General features: G+C 52.9%; 3 protein-coding genes across 3 annotated transcripts in view; 1 reads left to right on the forward strand and 2 right to left on the reverse strand.

Annotated features, from left to right (window-relative positions):
* LOC135287382 (zinc finger protein 664-like) overlaps positions 1–11,249 on the reverse strand; it is a 257,242-nt gene extending 245,993 nt beyond the window's left edge. Inside the window, exon 1 of the mRNA XM_064400738.1 lies at positions 11,120–11,249. The gene's annotated coding sequence lies outside the window, so the exon portion shown is untranslated. The remainder of the gene's footprint in view (positions 1–11,119) is intronic.
* LOC135287392 (zinc finger protein 239-like) lies at positions 207–11,239 on the reverse strand. The gene is made up of 4 exons (XM_064400747.1): positions 11,120–11,239; positions 10,476–10,547; positions 2,220–2,298; positions 207–2,034 (listed from the first exon to the last, which is right to left on the reverse strand). The coding sequence occupies exons 3-4, from the start codon at positions 2,269–2,271 to the stop codon at positions 944–946; spliced, it is 1,143 nt and encodes a 380-aa protein (XP_064256817.1). The 5' UTR covers positions 2,272–2,298; positions 10,476–10,547; positions 11,120–11,239; the 3' UTR covers positions 207–943.
* A 5,380-nt stretch (positions 11,250–16,629) lies between the features above and the next one.
* On the forward strand, positions 16,630–19,559 carry LOC135287266 (maestro heat-like repeat-containing protein family member 9). Its single transcript, XM_064400619.1, has 8 exons — positions 16,630–16,955; positions 17,352–17,416; positions 17,511–17,660; positions 17,844–17,992; positions 18,314–18,461; positions 18,705–18,892; positions 18,981–19,121; positions 19,397–19,559. The coding sequence occupies exons 1-8, from the start codon at positions 16,835–16,837 to the stop codon at positions 19,557–19,559; spliced, it is 1,125 nt and encodes a 374-aa protein (XP_064256689.1). The 5' UTR covers positions 16,630–16,834.
* The last annotated feature ends 4,274 nt before the right edge of the window (positions 19,560–23,833 follow it).

A 23,833-nucleotide genomic window follows, 5' to 3' on the forward strand; every position in this document is an offset into this window, starting at 1 on the left:
CCACGTCCCCCATGTCCTCATCCACGGCCATATAGCCCCATGTCACCATCTATACCTGTGACACCCCCCCCATGCCCAATATCGCCATCCACAGCCATGTCCGCACCCATGTCCTTGTCCATGTCCCCAGCCCCACCATGATCCCCACCATGTTCCACAATGTCACCATCCGTGTCTTAGTTAAATGTCTTTATTTTTACCCCAATGGTGGGTGAAGGGATGAACAGAAATGATAGAAAATCAAGGCCAAAATAAAAGGATTTACGTGTCCATGCTGGCTGAGTATTCATGTGCCTGGTGGGTAGAAAGGACCTTTTCTAGAGGAATTTCCACTCCACTGCCTCCAAAATCCTGGCTTTGTGCCCCAGTCCATCACCATTTGGCTATGAAAGATGTCTCTGGTCCAGGGAGAATTAGAATCGTGGAATGATTTAGGTTGGAAAAAACCTCCAACACCATCCTTTATGCCACCCGAAGAAATGACTGGATGTAAAAGGTGAGTATTTTTGGGGTCGAAAGTAAAAAACTGTGCGGTCCCCTGTGAAATTCTGATGTCGGTTTGCATCCCAGTGGATTTTTCTCTGGCTGTGTCCAAGTGTCCAGGGGAAGCCAGGAAGATGTGCAGACCACCAGCCGCGTGTTTTTCTAACAGGAATCACCAGGACCATGGATCACCAAGTCTCACTGTGGACCATCCAGTGGGGGTCCTCCAGTGGGGGATGGAGTTGGAGCAGCGCTCAAAGCTCTTCCCGCACACGGGGCACTTGTAGGGCTTCTCTTACTGCTGCCTCCCTTGGTGCTGGGTCACAGTAGAGTTCTGGGAGAAGCTCTTCCCACACTTGGGACTCTGTTAGGGCCTCTCCCCAGCGTGGATCAGATGGTGGGTGATGAGAGTGGAGTTTCTCTTAAAGTCCCTCCCGCAGTCAGGGCAGCGGAAGGGCCTCTATTCTGTGTGAATCTGCTGATGCTTGAGGAGACGGTATCTGCTCTGAAACCTCTCCCCACACTCAGGACACTCATAGTGCTTCTCAGTGTGAATTCTCTGGTGGGGAATCAGGCTGGACCTCTGGCTGAAGCTTTTCCCACATTCCCCACATTTGTAGGGCCTCTTTCCTGTGTGAATTCTCTGGTGGTCATTTAGGGTGGAGCTCTGCCTGAAGCTTTTCCCACATTCCCCACACTTGTAGGGCCTCTCCCCAGTGTGGATCCTCTGGTGGGTGATCAGGGTGGAAGGCACACTGAAGCTTTTCCCACATTCCCTGCACTTACAGGGCCTCTCCCCTGTGTGGATCCTCTGGTGGAGAATCAGATGGCATCTCTGGCTGAAGCTTTTCCCACATTCCCCGCACTCGTAGGGCCTCTCCCCAGTGTGGATCCTCTGGTGCATAATCAGCTTGGAGTTCCCCATGAAGCTCTTCCCACATTCTGGGCACGTGTAGGGGCATTCCCCAGTGTGCATTGTCTGGTGGATGATCAGGCCAGAGCTGTCACGGAAGCCCTTCCCACACTCCCCACACACATAGGGTCGTATCCCAGTGTGGGTCATCTGGTGGAGTTTCAGGTGGCCGCTCTTCCTGAAGCCTTTCCCACATTCTCCACATTTATAGGGCCGTTCATTGGTGTGGATCCTCTGGTGGATGACCAGGTGGTGGCTGACCCTGAAGCTCTTCCCACATTCCCCACACTCGTAGGGCCGTTCCCTGGTGTGGATCCTCTGGTGGCGGACCAGGCGGGATCTCATGAGGAAACTCTGCCCACATTCCAAGCACTGGTGGGGCTTCTTGCCATCGTCAAGCTGCTTATTGACCACCACCTCAGAGCTCTGGCCAGATCTCTGGCTGCCTTCCTGGCACAGGCTGGGTCTTTCCTCCTCAGAGCATCCTGGGCTGGGTTTGGAGCCCCTCCTCCTGAGGGATCTCCGGGGCTTTTCCTCCCCATTGGATTCCTGTGCCATGGAGCTGCTCAAAATGGCCTCGTCCATGAGGTTCTGCCGTGGGGATTTGTCCTCCCTGCTCTCCATCCTCAGCTCCTTGTCTGCAGGAGAAGGAAAAGGAGAGGATGGGATTTGCCTCCGTGCCAGAGGGAAGGAGAAGAAGATCCTCCCAATCCATCCCCGGCAGGACAGCGTTGGCAGCAGGGTTGTCCTGCAGCCGGGGGCTGCGCTGGGCTGGGAGATGGAGCAGGAGAGAGGGGGAAAGGGCCACTGACTTCCTCCTCACCTGCCTCAGCGTCCTTCAGCATCTTCTCCTTCCTCGCAGCCTTCTCCTTCATCCAGATAAGGTTTGGGAATGGGAAATCCTGATTTGGGGAAAAACAAGATGTGAGTGCATTGGCTTTGATGGTCCACTGGCCAAGTCCATCTCTAGAAGTCACTGGGTGTCTGGTGGCCAGAAATACCTCTAAAAATCAGCAAGTTCAAAACCACTCTCCCAGGGGTTCCCTGTTTCCAGTGTCCTTATTTGAGGTTATGGGGGTCCCTCTTTTCAGAGCTGCTGAGGGGCCCATGGGTCTGTCAGAATCCAGGATACCTCTCTGGATGCCCTGGATGTCTCAAAGCCCTGGCAGGGGCTCGGAGACCCTGGCAGGAAGCCAAAGACACCTGGAAATTCGACCTTAATTCATGGAGCAAATTGCCAACCTTATATGAAGAATTACAGGCCACAAAAGTTTAAGTAGCGTAGAAGTAGGAATCACAGGGTGAAGGGAAAAACTTTGGAGCACTGTACAGGGGGTTTTGTATGTTGCACAGGGGGGTTTGAAATTCTGTACATGGGGGTCAGGGGTCCCAAGATGGAGGGATTTGGGCATGCCCTGTCCTTCTTCTTTCTTCTCCTTGGCATCCATGTTCAGGATGATGTTGGCATGTGTGGATTGGTTCATAGGGAAAGTGAACTTGCCAACAAGGGCGAAAAGTATTGGAAATTAAAGGTAAATATCTTATACGTAGTTTCTACTATAAAAGAGACAACCTCCCGGTGGGCGGGAGAGAGTGCCCTTGGCTGTCTTGCTGATCAGACCTCGGCTGGACAGACAGAAAAACTTTGTAGATAAGGAACAATAAACTCAACTGAAGACCGAAAAGCAAGAGTCCAGACTCCTTCTTCGAAAGCGTGGCCTGCCCAGAACCACCTTTTCCCGTGCTGGGGCAGAGACAACTGACAGCCGACCCCAGCATGGGTTCTGAGCATCCCCCCTCTCCCGGGATCTGCTCAGCCATGCTGAGGGGCTTTTGGAGATCCCAGGGCTCATCCTCCCCTGATTCTGTGACAAATGTTTTTGTGATTTGTGTCAATTGGCAATGGAATCAGCAAATGCTTCTATCTGCTGTGTCCAAAATTGACACAAAAAAAGGTTTTAGAACTTTCTGGCCAAATAACCAAATAAAGCATCAAAATAAAAGAAGTATAATAGAGCAAAAGAGATGAGGTTGCAAGATGACTGATGCTTGGAATAAAAGAGAGGAAGTTATGGTAAAGCTAAGAGATATTGCAACAAAGCAACTAAATGCTTATGTATAAAAGAAGCTTGATGCACTTGACCAAATCATGTAGCAGGCACCAGTGTAAGACCTCCCTCCAGATGACCACAAGAAGGATAGGAATCAATGACCACCTGGAAAGATTATGAAACTGCAGATCCCAGCTTATTGATATTTGCTGATTTGGACTGAGCTCATTGGAAAATGCTTTGTAGGCTTAGAAACAGTATATATACTTTACTGAACTTTTAAGTGGTGTGTGCCTTGAGTAGATCAGTGACTCCCCGACCACCCAGTGCTGCTGGCTTGCTTGCTTTAAAACAAAAGATATAGAAATAAAATTCAGATTGACTATTAAGATTTTATATCAATTTGGTGACGCCGACTTGATGCCCTGGGATCTCTCAGGCTGAGGCTACTGCAGGGGGCACCCCACTTTTGTGGTCCATAGAAACCAATAGCTCTGGAGCTAACGGCACCACAAACCTGGTAAAGAAAGCAAGCAAGGAACTGAGCTCCCTGAGAACTGCAGTTTAAATCACCTGCAATTCCAGTGCACGAAGATCCAGACAAGAGCAGCGGGCTGTGAGTATCGTTTGGTTGGGTGGACACGACAGTGTCTGAGTGAAAGTGAGTGAGTGAGTGAGACGCAATATTATCGTGGAGCCATCGAGGAGTCCTTCTATCCGTGCTCCCATCACCACGTGATGTTGTATCATGCTTTTTGTTTCATTAGTAGGTTTATGGTTTGATTAGTGGTTTGGTGGTTTTCCTTGTTGCTGTTTTCCTTTTGTCTCCGCCTTTTCCCATTTATTTCGTCAGCTAGTTTCTAGTTTCTATTTCTCCAAACTTTAGCCATTTACTGAAACTGTTTTTCCTCCCTTGGAATTTTATTGGTTCACTATTGTGATTCCCACCTGGGTTTTTACTCCCAACTCTCCTGATTTGTTGAAAGTTGTGCCTTCCCCTGACCTGCCCCCACATATAAGTCTTTGTTTGCCTCTTGATCGCGGGAGAGGAAAAGGGGAAGTTTACCATCAAATAAAGTTTCCCTGGGACCCATGCATGCTGCTCTGTTTTATAATGTGCAGAAACAACTGACAGCCAGGATTCAACAGAGCTCCAGGGGGAACCTGCCGCCCTCCCTCTCTTGTCATCAGCTAGCCGGGGAAAGAAAAGCGGCACCGCGAGGGGCTCGGCCAGTGAAGGGACAAAGCAAGTGCTGTGAGACACTGCTCACGATGGCTCAGGGGAACAGTAAGACCTCTGGCTCAAGGAGCCCCCAGGGAGGTTCAACGAGCCCCCAGAGAGGCTCAAAGGGTCCCAAGAGAGGCTCAAGGTTATGGGGCCCCCAGAGAGGCTCTAAAAACGAGAAAGGGAGTGAATAACCAGAGATACCCCCGGACAGCCCCCTGGGGTTAACAACTGCACATTGGGATGCAATGCCCTCTAGGAAGGGAAAAAGTAAAGAAGAGATGGTCCATTATTGTATGGTAGAGTGGACTAAGGAAGAAATTAGGCCTGATCATTTATATTGGCCAGTGCTGGGTCCTTACATGATTGGATGTGTCAAGCTTTAAATCTTTATGTAAATAGTAAGGAACCCTTTGATCAGGAGGAAAGTGATTATGTGGCACTTTGGAGGAGGGGGGGTCTCTGTAGTGATAACATTATACCCCTGAACTAAAAAAAAGGAGAAAGGCAAAGGAAAAAGAAAAACCTTGGGAACCATTAGACAATTTGCTCCCTCCCTATCAAGGGCAGGAAACTCTCTCCTCCCCTGAGAGGCCCCAGAGCTCAACAACTCCACCACTATCATCACAATCTAGTAGGACTCGGAGCAAGAGGAGAGAACAACGCCAGGAAAATGATTCTAGTGTGGAGGAGAAGGATCAAAAGAAGACACTGTTCCCCTTGAGAGAAATACTTATTGGAAGAAATTATAGGGGAATAGCATCTGTAGCAGTCCCACTTCATACTGGCAATGTAAGAGAATTTAAAAAGGAAATGGGGCGGCTGCTTGGAAACCCTTTAGGGGTTTCCGAGAGGTTAGACCAATTTTTAGGGCCAAATACCTACACCTGGGATGAGCTTCAAGCTATAGCAGGAATACTATTTACTACTGTAAGGAAAGGGAAATGATTAGGCAAGCAGGAATGAGAGACTGGGAAAGGAGACACCAGCAGGGTCCACGTGGGGATCAAAAATGGCCTAATCAGAACGAGCAGGACAGACAAAATGTGAGGGACCTTAGAGATATCATTATACAAGGGATACAGAATGCCATACCTCGAGGGCAAAATATTAACAAGGCCTTCAGCGTGTGCCAAGAAAAAGATGAAACACCTACAGATTGGCTTGAGAGGCTCAGAAAGAGCCTGCAAATGTATTCAGGAATGAACCAAGATTCCCCAGTAGGAACAGCATTGCTTAAAACTCCATTTGTGGCAAAATTATGGGGAGACATACGAAAAAAAAAACCAAAGGCTAGAGAAATGAGAGGATTGGCAGGACTGGGGTCTCCAAGAGCTATTGTGGGAAGACCAAAAGGTGTATGTGAGGAGAGGTGAAGAAACACAAAAGGCAAAAGCCAAGATATTTGTAGCAGCTGTGAGGGAAACTCAGAAGGGGGAAAAGAAAGCGTTTAGAACAGAAGGACAAAGACCTAGGGGAGATTGTAAGAAACTTCCCCAAATGAGAAACCCCGGAGATGGTCCTGCAGATTATCATTCCTATTAGTGAGGAAGGAGAAGACAAAGCGAAGCTGTAAGCAACAACAAAAAGATGGGAGAAAAAAAAAAAGTGTGAAGAGGACAAATAGGGGTGTCAGGGGCTGTACATCTTGAGGACCAGATCATCAAAAGAGCCCTTGATGGAATTAAAAATAGGTCCCCAAGGGGAAGAAGTTACCTTTTTATTAGACACTGGAGCAGAAAGATCAACAGCACCTCCTCAAAGGGGGTAAAATTACTTAAGAAATTGCTCTAGTTGTGGCAGCAAAAGGGGAACCATTTAAAGTACCCATAATTGAAAATGTTGAAATTGAATCAGAAAATAAGATTTGTTTGAATGATTTGTTATTGGTACCAGAAGCAGATAATAATTTGCTAGGAAGAAATGTAATTACAGCTCTAGGAATAAATTTAGAAGTGAAACAAGGAGAACTACAGGTACAGTTTTATACCTTAATGTCAGAAGATGAAGACAAAATTAATCCAAAAGTGTGGCACCATAAAGAGGAAATAGGAAAGCTGAAGACTGGACCCATAAGGATAGAAATAAGTAATCCAGTTGTTCCCATAAGAGTATCAGAAGCTTTGAGGGGTCCATCAGTGATAGCTGCTGTCCATGTCAGAGGACATCAGAGGGGAACGGATTATGGGACTCATGGCAATAATTTGGCTGATGCAGAAGCACAAAGGGCAGCAGTATGCTTACCTGTGTTTTTAAATAATTTGAATAAAAGTGAGGATGATACAAAATATAAAAAATGCTATCTCTCAAAGGAAATACAAGAGATGCAGAAACTAGGGGCTAAGCTAGAAAGGCACAAGTAGCTTTTACCAGATGGTAGAGAAATGCTATCTAAAAGTAATGTTAAAAGAATAATTCCCAAGTTACATTCATGAGTTCATTGGGGAACACGAGCACTAAGCGACCACTTTTTAAAGTTTTTTGGGTGTATAAGAATATTTGATATAGCAAAACAGAAGACACAAGGATGCATTATTTGCCAGAAAATTAACAAGAAGACATCTAGACAGACCTCACAGGGAGAGAGAAAAACTGCCTATAGGCCTTTTGAAAAGATACAAGAGGATTTTACCAAACTACAGAAAATGGGAAGATATAAGTCGTTGTTAGTAATAGTAAACCAATTAACTCATTGGGTAGAGACCTACCCTGCGACACAAACAACAGCACATTTTGTTACAAAGATTATTTTAGAAGAAATAATTCCATGATTTGGGATGATTAAAGTGATTGACTCAGATCAGGGTTCCCACTTTACCTCAAAAGTGTTAAAAGTAATGAAAGCTCTAGGGATCTCTTGGGAATATTATACCCCTTGGCACCCTCAGAGTTTGGGGAGAGTCGAAAGAATGAACCAGACCATAAAGCATCAGCCAGCAAAACTAATGACTGAAACAAAACTATCTTGGATTAAGTGCTTACCATTGGCGTTGTTAAATATTTGAACAATGCCAAACTCAGAGCATGGGATCTCCCCATGCAGGATGTTATATGGGATGCCATATTCTCAAGAGATGCCAGGAGATAAAATAACCTGCATTGAAAAGGACTGTAATTGCTATCCCTTTGTAAGCACTGAATGCAACTATTGGAAGGAGAGGTGGTGTTATCATTGTCACAGGGGTGATCCTCCAAGTGGGTTGTGTCCAGAGTGTAAACACACTGAACAGATTTTAACTGAATATATTTTTTAAAAAAGAGACTAGAGGAAAGAACATTAAAACTAGATTCTTATGAGTGGTGGATGTTGTGGAAATGCGGATTAAGAGGGGGACTATCAAGTGAGGCAAACATTAAAAAGATTGAGCATTGCAAACGTAATCAAGTCCCTTGCGGATCCGAGACAGCCAAAGCAAAGAACTGGGAAGTATTTAAGAAACGGCACGGAATGCAGGAAAGCTCACACGGAACCCCTGAAGAATATCCTTGCTGCTGAGAAGATGGTACCCCTCACTGCTGGGAGCACCCCGGGAGGCCAAGGAGGAAGAGGGACAATAAAACTGTGGGGCCTTCCGGTACTGTTGGGTCTTCCAGGGAATAGGAAACCAATCCCTGCTTGAAGTGCTACCAAAATGTAAAGTATGGCTGGACCATGGCCCGAGCACACACTCATATTAATGCAGGATGTGATGGGCCAGGACAACCTGAAACCTGTACAACAGGAGAGAAGAGTTACTGGGTAGCAACAGATTCAGGAATGGGAGGATGGGCACCTGGAAACTATCAATTTTGTCACCAGGGAGAACCATTCTTCTCTTTTCCCAAAGGCGGAACGTGGGGATACTCAAATAAAGGGGGAATACAAGATAAATTCAAGGAAGAGTTAGTGAAAAACATCACAAAGCGTCTAGGGGAAATTCAAACCCAAGAAGAACAAGAGCAGGAAGTGACCTGTCTGAAATATTAAGAAAATACTCAGTGATTGGGACCTCCCCATGTTAGGGAAATAATCTGTTCATTGATCTGATGCAAAAAGTAGTTAAGGAACTAAATGTGACTAAATGCTGGGTTGGTGGGGATCCCAAATGACCGAGCAATGGCCATGGAGGGGAGAAGGGGTTGGACCTGATCAGTTGATATTATGGAACACGACACAAAGATTTAATGAAATTCAGCCTGAGGGGTAAATATTGACTCATGAAGTAGTAGGCATAATTTGTATTTCTAGGAAAGGAAACAATTATACTACGTATGTAGGACACACCCCCTGCAAGATGATATATACCACCAACTCCACTTTTACAACCTGGTGGCCAAAACCACCAACAGGTTATTGCTCCATCAATTGTACCAATGGAACTGTTTGCTGGAAAAGTGTAACACAGGCTAATCCTTTAGAGGAGGCAAAAGATCTTAAGGGATATTGGGAAAATCAGGGGCAGAAGGCTGAAAATTGGAAAGTTTCAAATGGATTTGGATATGTGGTAAAAGGGCATATGATGAATTATCAAAGAGACAGAGAGGTACCTGTACAATTGCAATTATACAACCTGTATTCTTTTTGCTACCAAAGAGCAAAGGTGAATATTTGGGACAATCTCTTTAGGAAACTCTGCGCAGAAGAAAACAAACTGAAATAGGAGGAAAACAGACCTGGAAAAATTAAGAATGGACTTCCCAATGGATCACAGATTACTGTGATCCTGCCTCCTGGGCTCAGGACACTAGCTGGGGTTATAGAACCCCTATTTATATGCTTAACCAAATTATTAGATTACAGGCCAGTGTAGAAATTACTTTTAATCAAACATCAGAGGCATTGAAGCTTGTAGCTAGACAACTAAGCCAGACCAGAGCAGCAGTATATCAGAATAGGCTAGCCCCAGATTATTTATGAGCTGAAGAAGGGGGCTTTGTGGAAAATTTAGTATATCTGAGTGCTATTTAGAGATTGATGATAATGGAGAAGCTATTACAAATCTGGCAGACAAAATTAAACAAGTTGCACATGTTCCAGTGCAAAAATGGAATTCCATATTAACTGACAATTGGAGGAATAATTTCTTTGAAGGAGCCTGGTGGAAAAAGTTGGGGTTCATGTTGCTTTCTTCTGCATTAGGCCGATTGTTTATACCATGTATGATTCCATGCTTTATTAGTCTAATGCATTCAGTGATCCAGGGAATGCAGATTTCAGGAATGCTCATAAACCCTAAAATCACAACCACAGGAGAAAAAACTCACTCCCTTATGATAGTCAAGGCCAAAGCAGAACCAAAAAACACTGCAACCCAAAAAGTATCAGCTCAATTTGATGCAAAGACATGAATCAATAACATAAAGGGGAGGGATTATGAAAAATGCTTTTGTGATTCGTGTCAGTTGGCAATGGAATCATCAAATGCTTCTATCTGCTGTGTCCAAAATAGACACAAGGAAAGGTTCTGAAATTTTCTGACCCAATAAACAAATAAAGCATCAAAATCAATGAAGTATAGAAGAGTAAAAGAGATGAGGTAGCAAGACGACTGATGCTTAGAATAAAAGAGAGGATGTTGTGGTAAAGCTAACAAAGCAACTAAATGCTTAGGTATAATAAAAAGCTTGATGCACTTGACAAAATCATGTAGCAGACACCAGTGTAAAGCCTCCCTCCAGATGACCACAAGAAGGACAGGAAGCCAAGGACCACCTGGAAAGATTATGAAATTGCTGCTCCCAGCTTATTGATATTTGCTGATTTGGACTAACCAAACACATTGGAAAATGTTTTGTAGGCTTAAAAACAGTATATATACTTTACCGAACTTGTAAGTGGTGTGTGCCGTGAGTGGAGCGGTGACTCCCAGAGCACCTAGCGCTGATGGCTTGCTTGCTTTAAAATAAAAGACATAAAAAATAAAATCCGGATTGACTATTGAAATTTTATATCAATTCGAGCGCGGCTCCCAGGTGTCCCAGGGTCCCCTTCTCCAGCATCCCCCCACCCCAGGCACTCAGCGCTTCCCCTGCTCCCCGACAATACTTTCAGCCTCGGGGCCCGGGCCCCACTCATCTCCCGGCTCCACCGCCCCCCCAGCCTGCCGGAGCTCCCCCAGCTCTGCTATCGCCCCTCTCCCCACGCCGGGGCTCCCGCCTTTCATCCCCGCCTCTCCCGGGGATCCCCAAACCCGTGGCCCGCCCGCCGGCACCGGCCGAGTGCCACGTGGGCCCCGCAAAATCCCCCCGGGCCATTCACGGCTCAGCTCTGCACTCCGGCCACATCCAAAAATGTCCCCTCGTCATAGGAAGAAAAAATACCGCTCCCAGCAAAACCGAAATATATTTGGGACGCGACTCCGGATTCCGCGAGACCCAAACCCCTCCAAACTCCCTCCTTTAGTCCCCCAAAAATCCGTCCCGGAGCTGCCGCGATCGGCTCGGGGCGAGCTTCCCCTCCGCGCTCACCCGCGGCACGCAGGGCAATGCGATGCTGCCGGGGCCAGCCGAGCTGCGGGCTCAGCGGGCTCGCCGTGGAGCCCCGCAATGCTCCTGCCACTGCTGCTCCTCCTCGGGCCGCTCCTCTTCGTGCACCTCGCTCGCCTTCCTGCTCCTCCCCTTCCCCTCTCCCTGCCCTTCCTCCCGCTCCTCCTCCGCTCCCGCCCCGGACCTGCCTTCCGCACCCGCTCTGCCCCACGGCCGCGGCAGCACCGGCTCTGGGGCAGGGGGAGAAACCCCCAGCAGCCCCCAGCCATGGGCAGGGGGCTCGGGGCCCCCAGTGCAGATCCGTCCGTGCCGTCCCCTTCCCCCCGAGCCAAAATTCCGCTCCCGGGGCTCGCTGGATGCGAGCGGGTGGCGCAGGTGGGGTGGAAGTGGGGAGCGCTGGGCGCTGCGGCTCTGCCCGGGAACTGCGGAGCCACCGCTGAGGAATGGTAGAGATACATATTATAATATTGGCTTTTCACCAATATTAAAAATGGATTCCATATGTCTGGTATTAAAGTATCTTCGTTATATAGTTTTTATTTCTTTTATCTAAAACTTAGAAATAGCTGATATAAGTATGCTTATGGTAAAATGCCTGCTTGGATGGGATAAAACCCAATGAACACAGGATGAGCACACCTGCTACGGATATGCCAACCATCAGCACTCACCGTCTGAAGACAGTGTGGACCAAGGTGCAATAGTGAAGGTTGTGATAAAAATGGACTAAAATCACACCCAAGGAATCTACATGCTCTAAAAAGGCGGACCCGAGGAGGAGCCATGCTAAACAGTTCTTGGAATATGTAAACTAGATTTCAGAGAAATTTACTAAACATAATTGTTTATGAATATGGAACAAGCTGATGCATTGGAAATGGTATCTAAAGGGTGTTTCCAAAATAGCAGGGGTGCTCTGGGCTGAGTGCCAAGATGCTTCTGGCCATAACATCTTTGCTCTGTGGTCTTTCTCCCCTATCTTCCTTTATTAAACTTTTAAAGTTTCACAGGAGAGTGGATGTGTTTTTCCCAGGAAATTGGTCAGTGCATCCTCTGGCTGGAATTGGGAAAGGCGCTGTGCTCTGCGGGTCTCCCCGGCAGCTGCCGACTCCGAGCCAGAGGTCTTTCCTAGTTCTTTATCTCCCTGAGACAGCAGGGTTGTCCTGCCGCCGGGGGCTGTGCTGGGCTGGGAGATGGAGCAGGAGAGAGGGAGAAAGGGGCAGTGACTTCCTCCTCACCTGCTTCAGTGTCCTGAGGGATCTTTCGCTTCCTCGCAGCCTTCTCTAGTCAAAAAATTGTTGGGAATGGGAAATCCTGATTTGAGAGAAAAACAAGATGTGAGTGTATTGCCTTTGAAGGTCCTGCTAACCAAGTCCATCTCTAGAAGTCACCGGGTGTCTGGTGGCTAGAAATACCTCCAAAAATCAAGGAGGAGTCAAAAATCTCTCCCAGGGGTTCCCTATTTCCAGGGTCCTTACTTTGGGGTTATGGGGGTCCCTCTTCTCAGAGCTGCTGAGGGGCCCGTGGGTCCTGGGCATTCCCCCTCTCCCGGGTCCTACTCAGGCATGCTGAGGGGCTTTTGGGGCTCCCAGAGCTCATCCTCCCCTCATTCAAACGCGGCTCCCAGGTGTCCCAGGGTCCCCTTCTCCAGCATCCCCCCACCCCAGGCACTCAGCGCTTCCCCCGCTCCCCGACAATACTTTCAGGCTCGGGGCCCGGGCCCCACTCATCTCCCGGCTCCACCACCCCTCCAGCCTGCCGGAGCTCCCCCAGCTCTGCTATCGCCCCTCTCCCCACGCCGGGGCTCCCGCCTTTCATCCCCGCCTCTCCCGGGGATCCCCAAACCCGTGTCCCACCCGCCGGCACCGGCCGATCGCCAGCTTCAGCAACACCCCCCATGGCCCTTGCTGGGCAGGTAGCAACACCCCAAAATCAGCTGCACTGTGCCCAGGGGTGACCAGTCCCTGGAGAGCCACTCCCCCAGACAGAAGGAGCTGGGGACAGGACCGGGAATGGGGTCATGAGAATGGGAATGTAGGATAGGGAATGGGAACGGGTCCAGGACTGGCAATGAGATAGGGAATGGGGCAATGAGAACGGGAATGTGGCATAGGGAATGTAGGAATGTCCTGGTTTAGGGCAAATTTGGGAGGAAACCTCCAAAAGGGGCCCCCCCAGAAAGCCAACCCACATGGCCCCTCCCCACAACCGGTTTGGAAAAGAATTTCCTCAGAGAGAGGTGGGAAAAACCTGTTTCTTGAACAGGCAAAGCATTCCCCAGCACAAAAAATGAACAATACCAGATGACAAAGCTCATTCGTCACTCTGAAGAGATGACTGCAAGAGATCGTCCAAGGTTTCCCTCATCTGCCTCACAACTGTCACAAGAGCAGAGACCAAGACCCTGAAGACCCTGACTGGAGTTCTGGCCTGGTTGAGGTGGATGCTCACAAGTGATTGTTTGCAGGAGTGCTTACAGCCATGGTACACTGCTTTGAGCAGGGCCTGCCAAGGAGCAACTTGCCCTATATGCTCACACCTGCTTCATGACAATAGCCCATGAATTTCCCCACCCCTTGGCCAAATGAACTTTCTGGGGTAACTTTGGTAACTTTAGTAACTTTGGTGGTCCCCCACGGAAAATCCCTCATGTGAAAATGGAAGCGTGTTGTGGAGCAAGGCCAGCTGAGATACCCTGAGAGGAGCCCAGTGCTCCTTGCTCCCCTCTGCTGACACGTGAGCGTTTGTCTGGTTTTGGGATGACCCAGGCTGTGTCAGGGGGTGCTACGTGGACACGAGACAGCCGGTCCTGTCTTGCTGTGTCCCAGAAGTGCCTCACAGCAATCCTGCATCCATGTCAGGATCCTGGCCAAGAGAGGTCCTGGAAGCTGAGGCAGCTGATTCTAAGCTTGTGCAGGTGCCTACAGGTCAAAGCCAACGGTGTTCCCTCAGGATACAGCAGTCCTGAGGGGTCTCCCTCACTCAAAGAAATCAGCAGAGAAATGCATTGTCTGCCAAAAAGCCCTTTTTATTGACCTGGCGGGAGGGCAGGAGTCTGCCCCCACTGAAATGCTTCTCCACCAGGGATAAATTTCAGTAGGTTGGTGTAGGAATTGTATCAAAAATACCATCCATCTTTACACTGCTGAGGTGATTCAATAGGCAGGGGGTTAGAAATACACTGTGTCACATTCCTATCCTCAAAGCTAATGTCCAGGTGCTGGCCAGGAGTGGTCTCGATGCCCTAAAGCAGCACAAAATCTTCCTCATGGCATCCCTGCACAGGGCTGATTCTGTACTTGCCCTTAGTTCTTCTGGCAGACTATGTCTAAAACTTTTTGTCAAGTCACTCTCCTGTCAATGAGGTCCCCAGGTTTTTCTTATTCTAACTGGTGCAAGTACTCAGGTCTGTCTGTGCTAAGCGCTTGTTCACTAATGTGAATGGCTTGTGCTTACTTAGGTCAAACCAAGGCCTTGTTTCACTGCCAAAGGTGCCTGAGGCTCCTTGTGGCACCAGTTGCTTTCTTGTGCAATGCTCTAGCTCCCCCGAGAGTAAAGAGGGAGCTGGAGAAAGAGCTGGCCAGGCTGCTCTGGATCCTTGACCAGCAGTCCTGGTTAAGTGGAGAAGTCCGAGCTGAGCAAAGGTGCCAATGGAACAGCCGTGCACAGGAAGGCTCGGTGGGAAGGGTGATCCAGGAACCACAGGCCTGGCAGCCTGAGCTGCCACCAGGGAAGGCCTTGGAGCAGACCCTCCCGAGGGCCATCCCACGGCACGTGCAGGGAACCAGGGCGTCTGCTGGAGGGTGGGAAAGCTCTGCAGAGGGACAGGGACAGCTCGGGGTCCTGGCGAGGTGCTGAGGGCTTCTGTGTGGGAGGCTGGGGGGGTTAGTGTTGGGGGGGTGTTGGAGAAGGCATTGTCTGGAAGGTGAGAGGTCTAGGCTGGAATCTGAGCCAGGTTGAAGGCAGCATCTGTGGTTTGGCACAGCTTTGGTTCCGGAGGGCAGAAAGAATATCTGTGACTTTTCCTGTTCATGGTCCTGATTCTCCTGCAGGGAACAAGAGGGCAGAGCTGTACTTTACTGGCCACTTAGATATCTGTACCAGGGGGAGGATTAGCCCTTTTGCCATCTACTTTTTTGGTTGGGCTGTTTTTGTAACACTGAGTGAACTTTCATTTCTTGAGAGTTTTTATTCCTTAGGAGAATGAGGATATAATCATCCCTTCATAAAAAACCATTTGCAAACCAAAGAATGGCCCTTTTTTTGCCTCTGTGGAGTGTTATGTTCTGTAAAGTGACTCCCAGTGGATGACGTTAAAACAAGTGCGTCACTGCTTTGAGATGGGAAGAAAAATTCCAACTCTTCACCTTCTCAAGCCATCCCAATTGATTTGGGATGTTTGCAACTTTTTGGAACTACTTGAATTGAGCAATGGGAAATGAAGCTTTCCTGAACTGAGGATTCTTAAATGCCACATTCTTCTGTGCCTTTGCTGTTAAGGTGTTTTCCTGCAGAAAGAAATGACTTCAATGAGAAAATAATTTCAGCACGGAGTAAGAGCTTCTGACAGAGACCAAGTGTTGCCAGCAGTTGCTCCAGGTGCTCCTGCCAGCAGCCCCTGCAGGAAGGAGCACAGTCCCCAATGCACGTGGGCTTTGGCTCCCTGTGGCACAGAAGCCCCCTGGGGCACAGGTCTCTGGGGCAGGAGACGGGCACCAGCGCTGCCAGGGCTGAGGGGTGGCAGGTCTGCTTGGGCAGGGACTCTGCCACACCTGCTGATGTCAGCGCTGCCCGGGCCCCAGGGCTCAGGGCAGCATTCGTGCCCTGGCCCACATGTTCCTTGTCCATGTCACACCCGCAGGTTTAGGATGGCCACCAGCCAGGATGTGTCCCTAGGAGGCCGTGCCAGCTTCTGTGGAAGGCCCCGTGCCCTTCCCAAGGGGGGCTTTGTCGGCAGCCCTGGGGGCTCCTTCTGCTGCCCTGAGCCTGCAGAGCAGGGCAGCATTTGCTGGTGGTTTGAGCCGTTCCTAAAGACCCTGTCAGGCTGTCTCAGACACCCGGGGCCAGAGATTCCTCCTAAGCTGGGCCACTTTGGGTGGGCTGGGGGTGGCTCCAGGGCAGGGGGCAGTGTGTGCAGGGGCCCTTTGTGACATGGCGTACCATGGTCACCACGCCATGGAACGGGTGTCCTAGAGCCCTTTGTGACATGTGGTGACATAGGAGCTGGTGGTGACAAGAACACTCCAGAGTGCTCGGAGCTCGCAACGGGACAGGACGAGACGGAGCAGTGCTGTGAGGAGCCCCACACAGCACACTCGTTCGTGTCTGACCCGGAGCCTTTCCGAAGTGTTATTCCTGCAGCTGACCTCGAGGCCAGACCACAGGACTTGCTGACCCGTGGCCTTCCCGAGGCTTCTCTCCTGCAGGTGCCCTCGAGGGCCGACCGTGGGCCTTGGTGCCCCAGAGGCATCTCCCATCCCTGCCGCCAGTGCCCTCGAGGCCAGACCACCATCCTTGACAGGACTCTCCTGCCCTTGTGGCAGGAGCCCTCCAGAGCAGAGTGCAGGACGTGCTGTCCTGTAGCCCTCCTGAGGCTTCGCTCTTGAAGGTGCCTTCCAGGCACGACTGCAGGACTTGCTGACTCGGAGCTTTTCCGAGGCACCTCTCCTGCAAGCAGCCACAAATCCAGTCAGAGACATGGAGCAGAGACCCCCGAGATTGCCCAAGCTGGCCTGGGTGCAGGAAGAGGAAGAAGGCCCTGGAGCTGCCCCAGCACAGCAGAAGGAAGAGGTGGTGACGTTCAAGCCACTGCAGAAGGGTGAGTGGCAGAGCTGGGCTACAGGGCTGGTGCCTGCAGCCAGCTTGGTGTCATAGCATCCCACTGCATCCCACTGCAACTCATCCCATCCCATGGCATGCCATCCTGTTGCATCCCATCCCATGGCATCCCATCCCATCCCATCCCATCCCATCCCATCCCATCCCATCCCATCCCATCCCATCCCATCCCATCCCATCCCATCCCATCCCATCCATCTCCTGGGCCATGCCTATGGACAGGACGGAAGAGGGGCCAGGCAGACACCCCACAGCAGTCGTGCTCCATCCCCTGGGGCATCCCGGGGCTGTCCCTGCCTGGGCAGTGCAGGGCTGGGCTGTGTTCTCCGGCCTCTCCCGCAGCCCCTCAGCTCTGGCTGCGCTCGCTCTTTGCCAGATGCAGCCGTGGAGCGCACACAAGAGCAGCAATCCAGCCGTGGCCTCTTCCACAGAACAGCACAGGTACCTGCAGCCATCCCCACCTGGGCTGGGCCTGCTGTCACCATACTTGGAGCATTCCGTGGAACATCCCTGGTTTCTTGCCCTTCTCCTACAGCTGGTTTGCAAATTAATCAAGAGAATTCGGGAGGAAGAGACCAGCACCGTGGGCACTGGGCTCAGAGCATACTCACACATCTTCAAAACCAAGACCAGTGCTGCCCTGCTGGATATGCTGGTAGAGGAGGGCTTTTGCAATCCAAAGCAAGTAAGCAGCCCATGGCCAGGGTTTGATCCTCCCAGGAATTGCTCAGCCTCCCAAGCAACACCCGCTGGTCACTGGAAGCCTTTGAGGCCATGGCAGTGTGGTGGGAAGGGAAGCACTTCTCTGGGGAAGCTGGGGACATTCCTCCCTCTGGCAGCTGTCCAAGTGTCCCCGTGCCTTCTCCAGGTGCCCGCCGTGGTCAGGTACATCCACCAGTGGCTCACGGCCAATCAGTTTGCTGAGCACAGGCTGAACAGGACCCTGCTGGATCTCACCGAAGCACAGCCCGCTGACGTACTGGTGACGCTCCTGCGTGTGGCCCCATCCTGTGACAGGTATGGGGCCCGCCTGCCCAGAGCGCTCAGGGCTCCCCAGCCCATCAGCCTGTACAGCCTGTCCCAGCTGTCTGAGCAACAGAGAGCTCCAGGGCCCTCTGGCTGCTCCCTTTGCCAGCCCTGGCACGTCAGTCCCCGAGCCTGCTGCCATGCTCCCTCACGGCCCCTCAGGGGCCTGTCCCCACAGGGCTGGGCTGCTGGGAGCTGCTGGCCAGTGGCAGTGGGCAGAGGCAGAGCTGGCAGCCAGCTCAGGTCCCCGCTGCTGCCCAGGCCACAGTGCTGTGTCCCAGACCCCCCTGAGACAGAGCTCTAACCCCACAGAGCTGCTCTGACCATGTGGAAGAGCATCATGTGCTCGCCCAGGACTGCGGAGCCTGCGCTGCTGATACTCCTGGATGTGCTGGGGAGCTGGCCCGAGCACAGCATGTGCACCTCCGATGGGGACAAAACGGGTGTCTTGGTCCTGGCTGTGAGTTTCTGCAACTGGCCTTTGCTGGCCCCAAAGCCGCCTCTCCAGCAGCTCTCCATCCTCCCTCCCCCACTGCATCTCCCTGCCTCAGGCGCTGGGATGAAACCTGGCCTCGGGGCAGCTTCAGGGGCACCAGGTCCTGCTCCCCCTGCACCTCTTTGGGCCTCTCCCTCCCCTGTTCAGGCCCTGCCACACAGACACCTCGGCACTGAGCGCTGTCTCAGGGGGCTTTGTCCTTTGCAGGCCACTGTGGTGATGTGGAAGATCCTCCAGGTGCCCTGTGTCCCACACATGGTGACGGTGTATTTCCCCCGCCTCTTTGTGCATCTGCTCTTCCAAGTGTTCTTCACCACTCTGGATATGCCAGAGGAGGTGGATACCTTCTGGAAGGGATGCCAAGAGCAATATGACCTTGCCGCCAGCCCCAACAGGTGCTCCATCCCATTCCTCCTGTCCCTGCCACGTCCCTGGGCAGGAGCCAGTGCTCCCAGCGTGACCGGGGCTTTGCTCTGCACGCAGGTTTGCAGTGCGGACCCTGAAGTCCCTGCTCTGCCGAATGCAGCACGAGGACGTGGTGGTGGCAATGGAAGCACCAGCGTGTGGCTGGGACACGCTGCTGTGTGCTGACACCCACCACTATGCCGTGGCTCTGCTGGCCAGGTGAGACCCCCTTCTCCCCGCTGCCTCTGACATTTGTGCTCTGTGCCCAGGGTGCCCCACACAGTCCCCATGGTCGCGGGCCAGAGGGCCTTGTCACCGAGGGACAGCCAAGCAGACTGGAAAAGGCTGGGAGAGGAGGGTGCCCACAAGGAGCCACCTCCCCAATAGCCCAGGGTCCCTTGCAGGATGCTGGGGAAAGACCAGACCTCTGTGAGTCAGTCCTGGCACAGGTTTGTCCCCATGGCCACAGTCTTGGTGACTTTCTCTCCTGCCAGGGAGATGTCCTGTGTCTCCATCTCCTTGTGCTCCCGGATCGCTCGCTACCTGCTCCGGCTGCTCAGCACACAGGAGCCACGTTGGGAGCTGCCCGCCCTGGCCTTCCTTGCGGAGGTGAGCCTGATGGCCAGCGCTGCCTCCCAGCTCTCTGCCCTCTCGTAGCCGCAGCTGCCTGGGACGGTGCCCGTGCCTGTGCTGCTGCCTGGGCCCAGCCCTGTGCGGTTCTGGCTCCTGCTGGCCGGCTCCCCTGTCACTGCCCTGTGCCTTTCAGGTCCTCGAGTTCCTGGACTTGAGTGAACGCGGTGCTAAGAGAGTCCTGCAAATCTTGTCAAGGCACCTGCGGAGCGAGTGCAGGGAGAGGCGTCGCCTGGCACTCAGGGCCCTTCTCGAGTTCACTGACGAGCCCTCCATGGTGAGAAGGGGGCAGGGGCTAAGCTGGGCAATGCAGTCCTTTGGGCTTGGCTGGGCTTTGGGTGCTGGGGCAGCTGCTCCCAGCTCTCCTGCCTCCCACTTCAGCTGCCCAAGTGCTTCAGGATAGGCCTTTGGCCTCTGGGCCCTGCCACAGCAGGATGGCATTTCACCAACTTGTGTTCCGAACAGACCAAAAAAATGTGGAGCCTGACTGAAAGCCTTGTGGAGCTCCTGCAGGACACAGATGGAGAGATAGTTTGCATGACGGTCATGCTACTCAGCTTTATTATTTTGGACAATGACACGCTGATAGCCGGCCCCATCACACTGCAGCTGGTTGAGGCGCTCCTGCCACTCTTTGACCACGTAAGGCTCGCTGCCCTCAGCCACGGCCACTGGGTGCTGCCCAGACACTTTGTGCCCTGTGGATTTGCAGGCCTGCGCCAAGCTGAGCCCCGTGCAGCCAATGCTGAGGTCTTTTTCTCTTCCTTTCATACAGGACAATAACCAGGTGCAGGTGCTCTCCATACTCCTCTTCCGAACATTGGTGACTCTTCCACAGAAAAAGGAAAAAAAGGCCCTGAAGACACCCCTGTGCCAGAGCCTGCTGCCACTCTTCTTCCACTGCCATGATGAGAATCGGCTTGTGGCACAGGTGAGGATTCATGGGCTGCTGCTGTCCCCTGGCAGGGGGCTCGGCTGCCTCCTGCCCTGGCGCCTGCCGGGCTGCAGCCTCCTCCAGGCCTTGGCACAGGGACGCGGGTCCTGCACCCTGGGCTGTGGGGCCATCTCCGCGTCTCTGCTGCTCTCCAGGTTTCTCAGGAAACGCTGCTTTGTGTGGCCAAGTTCCTGAAGAGGAGGGATCTTGAAAAACAGCTGAAGAACAAGAAGCTGTGGAAGTTCACCAAGTGCCTGGTAAGGACGGCCTGGAAGCCCCAGCCTCAGCCTGGAGAAGCCCCCTGAGCACTGTGCTCAGTGTGCGGCACCGGCAGCTGTGCCCCAGCCCGCTGCTGCACCCCGAGGATGTGCGGGCTCTTCTCCAGGCTCCTGTGGGCCCGAGCCGGGGGCCGATGGAGCCGCGGCCCGGCGGGGCTGTGGGCCGGGGCGGCACCGCGGCTCCCCGGGCAGCAGCCGGCCCTCTGCCCACTACGGAGCCCGGCGCCAGCGGCTGCTGGCCGCGCCTCAGGGCTGTGCGGGCAGGGGAGGCCAGGGCTGGGCGCAGGGAGCGCCCGCCACAGGGGCTGAGCCCGCGCCGAGCCTTCCCTGCTGCCGCTCTCTGCAGCTAGCAGAGGACAGGAGCCGAGCGGCCGAGCACCTGCGCCGGGCCCTGCCGTACCTGCGGAACCCACAAGAGTCCCTGCGAGCGGCGGCCATCAGGTTCACGGGTGAGCCACGAGTCCGGGCTCCCTCCCCGGCCCGCCGCAGCTCGGCCCCAGCCCCGCCCGCTGCCCCGGCAGCGCCGTCCGGGCCCGGCGCCCCGGAGCCCCGCCTGGGCTCGGCGCTGCTGCCGGCCTCTGGCAGCCGTGCCGTCGGGCGGCAGCGTGCGGCGTGGCCCGGGCTGAGCCCTGCCGGGCCAGCAGGGCGTGTGGCCGCAGCGCCGGCAGCGCCGCTGGCAGGGAGCTGTGCCGCTGGCGCCGTGACAGGCTCTGTGTTCCCAGGCATGGCCGGGCGGCACCTGAGGGGGAAGAGGGAAGAGCTCCAGCTCATCTGCAGCGGTGAGTGAGGGCAGCGGGCTGGCAGCGGGGGCTGGCGGGGGCAGCTGCGAGCCCTGCCCCGGCTAAGGAGGGCTCTGCTCCCTGTGCGGACCAGGGCCGGCGTGGGCAGAGCACACAGAGATTTCAGGGCCACCTGGGTCATTCGTGGCCAGCAGCTTCGGGCTGAGCCCCTTGGTCCCTGCTCCCTCCTGGCCATGGCTAGAGCGGGCTGGGATGGCCCTGGCAGGGGGCTCTCCTCGGGTCCCCTCAGCTCTGGGATCTGACCATGGCTCTGTTCCTCTCTCTTTCAGCCCTTGAACACCTGGCAGAGGACATCAGCAGTGCCGTGTCAGACGCGGCACTTCAAACATTGGATGTCCTCCGGGCACTACAGAGTAAGCGATACTCTGTCTTCCAGAGGCTGCAGGATCAGCTCTGCAGGGCACGGTGGACACGGCCTCGTCTGTCGGGGCTGGGCTGCCTGCGCTGCTGGAGCTCTGCAGAGAGCTGATCGCAGCGGCTCTGTCTGCTGGGGCCACCCGAGCCAGCGTGGATTTTCTATTTCTTTAATATTGTTCTTTTCTTCTTTTTGTTTTTTTTTTTTTTTCTGTAGCAAATGAATATAGATGTGTTGTAATAGACAGACTCCCAGGATCTTTCTTTTGCTGCCCAGGGTCTGCAGGGCATGGGGGAAGAGGGGGAAAAGGGTGCTTGGGCTCAGCAAGCTGCCCAGGTGTGCAGTGTTGCAGGGAAAGTGGCCAGAAGCCCCTTGGCCTTTGGTGGTTCTGCTGAAGCCTCTGTGCTGCCAACAGAGCGGATGAGCAGGGGCCGGAGCTGCTGGACTCCTGTGAGACCAGTGCCTGGAGATGGCCACAAGCCCTGTGCCAGGCAGGAACCGCCATCCGTATCCTCCTGGCCGTGTGTTGCTGGCTGGATTGCTGAGGGCTCCGAGGTGCCTCTTGATGGGGCTCCTCTGGAGCTCCTGTGTAGCTGCAGTGCTGCTGCTGAGCAGCTTGGCCGGGCTGGGGGAGACCCTGTGGGGACGGGTCCACCAAGGGATGAGGAGCCCTGACAGGACAAGGCAGTGGGAAGGCACGAGGGGGATGAGTGGCTGTAACGTTGGCCCAGGGGGGTGGGTTGGAGACAAAGAGACCACTCACCCCAATGTCCATGTGGCAAACAGCATTTATTTTCCAGCCCTTTCTTAGAAAGGGCCTTTGAAAAACCCAGTCTGGAAAATGTCATTGGTCTGATCTCTACGCCCCTTCAGGTTCTGGCCAGTGAAATGCTGCAGCCTTGGGAGAGATGTGAGTGGGTGAGGCCCTGTCCGTCACACCAGGGGCTGGTACAGTCACACAGTACAAGCCAGCCTGTGCTGTGACACACGGCAGCAGAGTGCAAGGCACAGATCCGGGTGCTCCCCGTGAACCTCAGCTCTGGGAGCACTGTCTGCCCCAAGCTCCAGGGGCTGCAGTGGGAGCCCGGCTGGGCTCTGCCCAGGGGCCATCCTGCAGGGACAGCTGAAACAGGGAGCATTCAGCTGCCACAAACAGCCAAGCCAGGGCAGCAGGGCAACTGCTCCAGCCCGGACTGCACTGCTGTGTGCTGTGCTCTGGGGCTGGGGCTCCCCGCACAGGGGACTGGACTGGTGTGCCAGAGGAGACAGAGAATCTTCAGCTTCAGCCTCACTGAGGTGGGTGCGTGAGCTGGGAAGAGTGGGCTGGCTCAAGGAGATTCAAAGAGCTCATCCTGCTGCAAGGACAAGAAAAAGGGAGTGGGAGCTCAGCAGTGAGGAGAGCTGAGGGCTGGTGAGTGGCTCTGAATGACACTAAAATCCCACAGGACCTCTGAGACATTGCTGCTCCTCAGCCAGTGACAGGATGAGTCCCTAAGCCTGGGGCTCAGCCTTCCTCGTGGTGAGGGGCACCAAGGAAGGCAACAGTGTGATGGAGACTGCCATGGGCTGGGAACTCACTGGGGGAAAAGAGGGAGCAGTTGGGAAGTAAAAGGCAGGTGGGGGAGAGAACTGTTCAGAGAAGGGCTGAGCTACAACTTCAGGAAGCTCAGAAATTGTATTTGGGGTCATCCCAGATTGATTTCATTTCTGAAGGTATGAACAAGTTTATTTTGGGGGGGGTTGTTGTTTAGGCTGCCCCTTGTGCGAAGACACGAGGCTTGACTCCATTTTCATCAGAAGGCTGATTTATTATGTTATATATTATATTAAAATACTACATTAAAACTATACTAAAGGAACAGAGAGAAGAAGATCAGAAGGCTACAAAGACAAGAATAGAATTGGAATGAATAACAAAAATCCTGTGACTGCTC

The sequence above is a fragment of the Passer domesticus genome, chromosome 29 (genome assembly GCF_036417665.1).
Source record: "Passer domesticus isolate bPasDom1 chromosome 29, bPasDom1.hap1, whole genome shotgun sequence".
In the NCBI taxonomy this organism is placed as follows: Eukaryota; Metazoa; Chordata; class Aves; order Passeriformes; family Passeridae; genus Passer; species Passer domesticus.

Bases quoted from the DNA above. Each gene is read 5' to 3' on its own strand.
- LOC135287392 (XM_064400747.1), bottom strand. From the start codon at position 2,271: ATGAAGGAGAAGGCTGCGAGGAAGGAGAAGATGCTGAAGGACGCTGAG. The intron at 2,035-2,219 runs GTGAGGAGGAAG...CTTCTCCTGCAG, and splicing joins GCTGAAGGACGCTGAGGCAG to ACAAGGAGCTGAGGATGGAG.
- LOC135287266 (XM_064400619.1), top strand. From the start codon at position 16,835: ATGGAGCAGAGACCCCCGAGATTGCCCAAGCTGGCCTGGGTGCAGGAA. The intron at 17,417-17,510 runs GTACCTGCAGCC...CTTCTCCTACAG, and splicing joins TCTTCCACAGAACAGCACAG to CTGGTTTGCAAATTAATCAA. The intron at 19,122-19,396 runs GTGAGACCCCCT...CTCTCCTGCCAG, and splicing joins GCCGTGGCTCTGCTGGCCAG to GGAGATGTCCTGTGTCTCCA.